Source organism: Dryas octopetala, chromosome 1 (assembly GCF_963921425.1).
Source record: "Dryas octopetala chromosome 1, drDryOcto1.1, whole genome shotgun sequence".
Taxonomy (NCBI): domain Eukaryota; kingdom Viridiplantae; phylum Streptophyta; class Magnoliopsida; order Rosales; family Rosaceae; genus Dryas; species Dryas octopetala.
Genome location: NC_141366.1, coordinates 3,111,116 through 3,119,094, shown reverse-complemented (window position 1 = coordinate 3,119,094; position 7,979 = coordinate 3,111,116). Strand labels below are relative to the sequence as shown.

Below are 7,979 nucleotides of genomic sequence, written 5' to 3'. Positions count from 1 at the left end.
ACACGGCATCATTACTCAGAGCAAGTTTTAATTAAACAATCTTTAAAAGTACTTTAGGAACTAGCAGGAAGATAGAACTTTCTAAAGCGCTTACAGGCAATAAGTCAAGGTCATGTCACAAATCCGTCACATCAATTGCCTTATCATATCTTGCCTTCTCATATCTTCTCATATCCGTCACATCAATTGCCTTCTCTATTTTTTTTAGACGAACAATTTTATTCAAACAAATACTTATTTGAAAGACATAAGAGAATAAGTATCATTCAAGGGCTGTTTGTTCGCAGAGAAAATGATAAACTAACAAACACAATTTTTAATATGCCCAAGTAAAAGGAAGCCATATCATCACAAAGAAACAATTAATAAAAAATCGAGGAAAATCGAGGATTCCAGGCCTGGTAAAACAATGAATGAAAAAACCAGATTAAGTAAATCACATCTGATGAGAAGTAAAAACATCTAAGCAGGGTTAAAACATACTAATGCAATTAGTTTTATACTTCTGATCTACAAGACTCAACTCCACTCCATAATGTGATCCAGGTTTTTCTTTTTCATAGCGTTGGAAAATTAGTAGCAAGGCGAGAAAAAATTAAATGAATTAGATGCTATATATTTGCAAAGAAAGATAAAGAAAAATAGTATTTGATGATCAACAACTTGGAGAAAAATCAAATTAGATCAATAGCTGTACAGAGCTTCACCAAAGAAACCACCAACAAAATTCAGTGTCATTCATGCCTAATTGCCTATATAATGAAAACTTCAAATAGATCTCACACAGACACACTGTGTGTGCATGTTTTGATTACATTGCTCAAGAGGCTAACTACAATGATATCTAATTTTCATTCATCACATGAAAAGAAACAAGCAACTAGAGATAGTGAATTTGAAGGAAAGAAACATCACCAATAAAGCAAAGTACCTGAACATGATCAAGAATTTGTAGTAGTATAAATTCGTACAGATTAGAAGGAGAATAGGAAAAAGAATAAAGCATCAACTGACAATGACTGCATGCATCCATACAATGATAAATAAATGAAGTTGTTAGCTGATTTTTATCACTTTCAATGGCCGGTGAGTTTTCAGTGGGAAATTTCCCCAATTAAATACCTTATGAAAGTAAATCAGCTATATATGAGCTCCTTAGGTACCACCCTGGGAGGGAGAGAGAGAGAGAGAGAGAGCATAACTAGCTTTTATTTATGAGTTCCTTTGGTACCAAGCCTTTGCTCAACATTGCAGAGGAGCTTGCAAATGAGATCCTTAGCCTCAGCTTCCTCTGGGAATTTCAGATGAGTTCTACAACTTACAATCTTCATGGAAAAACTAACCATTTGTTTGTTTAATTAGAACATACAAAAAAGACGTCATCTGGAGAATCCATGATTAATATTTAATACTGCTTAACAACACACTGAAGTTTCAACATTTAAGTATTTACAAATTAATAAGGGTTTATGAAGAGCCAATTTCTTAAATCTCCATTGTAAAAACCTACTGAGTAATCTGAATGTCCCATATTACAAATGGTAACATTCAATTTACCTTTCTGCATGTTGACATTGGTTCTTCAGAATAGAAAGGTGGAGATCCCACAAGCATCTCATACCATGATTGCTCCATGAGACCACCTGATACAAATATCCGGTTACAAAAGTATATCACGGTTCCTTGTCATAAGGTGAAATATATGCAAAAAAAATAGAAAAAAATAATAATTTAACTAACCAGTCACATTCCATTCCATATCCCTTCTTCAGCAATACTTCTGGAGCACTGAAGTTGGTGTTTAAACAGTTGAATAAGCCTAAATGGCATATGACAGGTCTATTTAATATTTATGTGTAAACAACTGAATATTCATTAGAACACTTGAAAACAAAAGCAGCTACTAAAGAACGGAAAAGAGGAATTCAAAGTTTATCATAATTAACCAATCAGACCAACAATATCACCACGCTCAACATTTAGGCCAATAAACTATTAGGTAACATGGTAAGTATGTTAGACACGTGAGAATTTAGGCCATTAAACTGTTAGGTAACATGGGAAGTATGTACAATGTACCACAGGAACTAGCAGTAAGCCAGTAAGATAGAAACTTCTAAGAGAACATGTTGGAGACATGCATGAACGATGCCTTACCACTCATCAACATTTCCTCAGTGAGCTTCATCAAGTCATTGTAGTCTGCATAAGCCATTTAGAAATAACAAGTAGTGAACTCAGGATTATGAGTCATTTCACCTTCATTAGATTAAATGGAAAATAATATAAGAATTAGGTGTATCAATGTTGGAAGGGACATACAGACAATGGAATGCTGGTATAGTTTAACAGAATGAGGGACTAATGAAGTAGTTTTGATTTGCTCTCGTTGAGAGTTGAACTCAAGACCTCCCGCTTACTAAACGGGTGCTCTAACCAACAGAGCTACGAGAGCATAATGTATGAAGGGTGTGCCTAAGATAAGGAGACACCAGTGAACTTTTTTCTCAAAAAACATAAATCATCCATGAAACGAATAAATGGAGAGACACAGAGAGATATTTCATGTGTCATGATGCATACTAACTTATATATCATGAGCTCCCTTGGTACCAAGCCTCTGCTCAACATTGCAGAGGAGCATGCAAATGAGATCCTTAGCCTCAGCAGAAAGCTTTGCTTCCTCTGGGATTTCAGATGAGTTCTCCAGCTTACAATCTGCATGGAAAAACTACGAAACAATTTTAACCTTGTTATCACTTTAATATCATCATAGCGCCCCCTTATCTTTCTTCTACGAAACCCAAGCTTGTTCTCAACAGAGAGAGAGAGAGAGAGAGAGAGAGAGAGAGAGAGAGAGAGAGAGTGATCAATAATTTCTAGGGAAAAAAATCAATTAAAATTTTAAAACTGTTTTCCCACACAGTGAATACCAATTTCAAACATTCATCCATATGACTACCTATTGTCCAGGTCCCAAAAAAAGAGGTGCTTGACCATTTCATATTGTTCACTCAACATTTAGATGAAAAATAAAAACTCATAAATTTTGGAAAGAAAGTATCATAAATAACGAGTAAAGGTAAATTCTAAACAGCTCACAGGAGCTGGAGGGAATTCCATTACATGTTTTCAAGCCCACGAGTGGTGACTGGGGACCTCCATCCTCTTTTCAAGCCCTCAAGCGCCAATGCATGTCGGAGTCGAAGTCAGAGTCAGAATCAGAGTCCTTGTGACTGGACCGGGCCGTCGTCGAGATCACAGCCATTGATCGAACAACCAACCTACAACAAAAAGAAAGAGAGAAAAAAAAGAAAGAAACAAAAGAAACCAGACAGAAAGAAACAATTCCATATAACAAAACACATAACAAAAAAAAGTGAAGAGCGAGAAGGCACTGAACCTTGGCACGGACGAGTCGTTGTAATTAGGGTTTCTAGCGTGAGTTTAAGTTTGGGTCGAGGAATGCGAATGGGAAAGGAGGTGGTAGAGTGGAGGCATTGTGCACGGAATCATGGGACTCTCCCATTCCTCCTCTTGGCATTGTACAGCAACCTCAGTTTTCGATCGTCGATCACCTCACCGAACAACCAACCACCTCCGTGCCCGAAAATAGAATGAAAAAGAAAAAAGAAAGAAAAATTAGACAGAAATAAAATTGCATAAAACAAAGAACACAGTGAAGGAAGGAAACTATACTAACCCGGTCGGAATTAAGGTTTCTTTCAAGGGAGTCGACGAATGCGAATGCCACCAGAATGGGAATGCTACAGGATCAGAATTAGGGTTTCTCTTCCTCCTCTTGGAATGGAATGGAATGGAGGCATTGCATTGAGGAGGGAAGAGTGGTCGGAGAGGAGAGAGAGAGAGAGTGATCGAGGGAGGACTATGTGCGTGTCAGCGTGTGTGTAAGTAAGTGACTGAGTGGAGGGTGACCGTTGTATTCAGTCAATAGAATTTATTTATACTCGAGTCCGAGGCGGTGCGTAAAAATTACGCACCCGCCTTATGATGTCGGTTACTTATGCTGGGCTTCGCCTTTGGGCTTCACAATTGGCTTGGGCCGATCCTAATGTCGGTTGCGGGTTGGATCCTTTTTATTAGGCCTTTGGGCTTCACAAACAAAGCAGACCTTCTCATTGAATTGAGCTAAAACTTTTAACGAACTCTGTTAGTAACACCACCAAGAGACTTTACAGGTGATCGCGAGAGATAAAACGACAGAAGATAAGGCAACAGAAACGTGTCCGTATAATCTGAAAGAAAGGTATTAAGATTTTATAACAAGTGAAGAAGTGATTTGAAAACGAAACCCTGAATTAAACTTTGAACATACAAGGTTTCTTCTGTTCTATTAAATCTTTAATTTGAGATGTCAAGTTACCCCCAACATTCCAAATTTCAGTAGTTACACTTTATAAAGCAACATAAAACAAATGGCGCATAAGAAAAAGTAGACCCCCGAACCAAGCTACAGTCATTTTTAATTTTCACAAGCTTCCTTATCACAACTCAATGTAATATTGTATCCTACATGCCTCCCTCTCACCCAAAAAGGAATAAAAAAACTAAGAAAAAAAGTCTGGCATTCAGCAAATCTTTCTCCTCCCCTAGGTCTCACATTTTATGTAGAGCAGCAACCTCTTTTGTTCACATTCCCAGAAGCATCATTAACATTAATAGTGGTTCCTTGACCAGGAACAGCAGTATTGGAGACTGCTTCCTGAGCTGCCAGTGCTTTTTTGCTAATGATATGGTAGATCTCTGTTAAAATAGTTTGAAAAGCCTTCTCGATATTGGTTGCTTCCAATGCCGATGTCTCAAGAAATGAAAGACCTTCCCTCTCAGCCAAGGCCTGACCATCATCCTCAGAAACAGCTCTAAGATGGTTCAAGTCAGACTTATTTCCAGTCATCATGATGACAATGTTAGAATCTGCATGGTCCCTCAGTTCACGGAGCCACCTTTGGACATTGTCAAAAGTTTGCCGCTTAGTTATGTCATAGACAAGTAGCGCACCAACTGCCCCTCTATAATAAGCACTGGTGATAGCACGGTATCGCTCCTGACCTGCTGTATCCCAGATCTGTGCCTTAACAGTCTTTCCTTCAACCTGTAATTTCAAGCAGAGTTTTAGCATTAGATCTTGCAAACAATAATCCACAACCCACTTTTGTCATCAATAAATTGTAGTTATGACCACTGAAATATAAACAGTCATTTTCAAGATATCAACACCAAGTACACTACAAACAACTGTATGTTTAAAACTCATGAATATTCTTTAGCACCAGTACACACCATTGTTTCATATATGAATGGCAACCAACAGAATACATTTAAACACATTTCTTATTTTATGAAAGGACAGTATACACACCATTCATATTACATTCAACCCCCCCCCCCCCAAGGGTTGGTTAAAAGGTTCATTATCTAATCTAATGTGAAAGTTTTATAAATATATCTTATAATGACATGGTCAATTAGATGGAAACATTCCATTCATTCTCTATAGAACAAGGAATCTAAGACTCGCGGCAATGTCATTCCATAAAGTTTAGGGGTGTAACCAAATTTTCTGAATGAAGTTATCTGGCCTTTATTCAGATTCCTACTGTGATCGGGGTTGTACTCTATTTAAAACCCTGTTAATTAATATTCTCTCCTTATTTTCAAAATACAGAGAGGATGGAGAAAGTTCAACATACGGTCTTTCCTATACTTCCACTAAACGATAGAATTTTGCTTTAGTTCAGTTCCAAACTTAAACATCGACAGAAGGTTGCTCAAATTATCAAAATCCTGTGTCTAGAATCCTACAAGCCAACCTTAGTGTTAAGTAAATCCTCACTTTTATCAAACAGAAAGACGGCTGTTTATTGCTCTGGTTCATTTATACTTATTTAGCCATTGACAGCCCCATTCAGAGTTCATCAATCATAACCTTCACAAATGCAAAATACTAAAAAAAAACCAATCTGAGCCTCAATGACCAAGCTATTAATAACAATTTTTTTTTCTATCTTCAATCAAACACAGCAAATCCCTAAAGGAAAAAAAATACAAATAATCATCAAAAGCTCCTAAATATCCAAACTCACATACACAACCTTCTAAAACATCAACCAAGTTAATTCTAACTCCAAAAATTAAACCACCTGGGCAGCATGATATACAAAATTCACATACAAAACATAAATCAGCTTCCACACTAAGAATAAAGTAATAAACACAAGCAGACTAATCAAAATCCAAAAATCGAACTTGCCTGTAGAGTTCTGGTGGCGAACTCGACGCCGATAGTGGATTTAGATTCCAAGCAAAACTCATTTCTGGTAAACCTAGAGAGAATGTTCGATTTGCCCACACCAGAGTCTCCGATCAGCACGATCTTGAACAGATAGTCGTACTCGTGGTCCACTCTACTCGCCATACAGCCTCTCCTCTCCAATCTCTCTGACCTATAAATTCAAAATTCAGATCCAATTCCAAACAAAGAAGACCCATCAAAAACCATACATACACATACACATACATTTCCTACATGCATACAGCTAGATCTGATTCAGAGATCGATCACACTTACCCTAGGGCGAGGAGCAGAGAATGCGATCCGAGTGTTGTTCGTATTCGGAATCGCGCGAATTGGAGACGAAAGCAAACTTGGGCTTCTCACGGATGAAACGGAGACGACGATGAGGGGGAGGAGGGCTTTTGAAAGTTGAAACGGCAAATAAATAGATTCTTTTTCTGGGGGAGCGGGACGGCGTCGTTTTTGGGACAACTGGGGATCTGTGATTGGTCAACCTGTGTTGTGTGCGAGAGAGAGAGTGAGACAGTGAGAAAGATGCTTCTGACAGTGGGCAACCTGGCCTGACGGTTGGTGTGCCAGACAGACGGATGTTCTTTTTTTTTTTTTTTAGCCTCTTCCACGCCGTTTAATTAATTTAATTTTCATTTGTTTTCTCTCGTTTTGGGCACTAGTCCACGGTTTAAACGCGTTTTCAATCAGAAGAATTTCAACTCATCATTTTGTAACTGATGAGGTTGTAGTTTAGTAAAGTTTCAAATTCAAATTCTCTAAAACGATTATTTTTAGCATTCATTTTATGAAATTAATATATATACATACAATTATCACTAAACATTTTGTATTGTAAGCTCTAATATAAAATGTGGTTCACATGCCCATGGATGGTGATATGAAATGAGGTTAATTAAGCTCTATGCCTTATACGGTTATACCCCATGGAATTAAGAACAATTCTTAGGTCTTGATTAGTCAAGCAACCGTTTCATTCTCTTGCTGATATAACTCAACAATCAAATACCCATGTGAATATTTAAAAAATGGCACGTTTTCTTTTTGGCCAGGAATGGCTCGTTTAATATTTATGTAAATTTGTAAGGATGAGAAAGGGTAACTAGTCAAAATCCAAGTATAATAAATATATGTTTTTTAAAACAAGTATCATAATCTGAGAAAGTTTTGAATCATCTCATCATCATATCTATTTGCGTTTTTATTGGATCTGTGTGTAATCATATACTATCTCGTCGAGTCATAATGTAATAATTAACCTTACAATTTATCTAGATGTCCATTGATCAATTTTTGACTACTGCCACTAAATTATCCCGTTGATTTAAGAAGATACGATTTTGCCACAAATATTCGATCTCCCTATCTTTTGTTCATACGTTTTGAAAAAAAAAAAAAATTATGTCTATATATTAATATATATATATATAGGCAGTTGGTGAGGCTAGGACCGTAATCTCTATGAACCTAAGTTCAATCCCCTTTTCCCTAATCCAAAATAAAATAATATATATAGTTAAAACATTTGGATCGCAGTGTGGTAAACTATATTTGTCTAAATTCTCATTTAAAAAATAAATTGCCTAAAACTCTGTGAGTATTGTATTATATAATCCACAAATTCTTTATAAATCTCTTTTTTAGCAACACTAAT

General features: G+C 36.8%; 1 protein-coding gene across 1 annotated transcript; it reads right to left on the bottom strand.

The window, feature by feature from the left end:
• Nucleotides 1-4,299: 4,299 nt before the first annotated feature.
• Nucleotides 4,300-6,793, bottom strand: RABA2D (RAB GTPase homolog A2D). The gene is made up of 3 exons (XM_086228951.1): nt 6,590-6,793; nt 6,272-6,464; nt 4,300-5,113 (listed from the first exon to the last, which is right to left on the bottom strand). The coding sequence occupies exons 2-3, from the start codon at nt 6,434-6,436 to the stop codon at nt 4,625-4,627; spliced, it is 654 nt and encodes a 217-aa protein (XP_086085077.1). The 5' UTR covers nt 6,437-6,464; nt 6,590-6,793; the 3' UTR covers nt 4,300-4,624.
• Nucleotides 6,794-7,979: the final 1,186 nt, after the last annotated feature.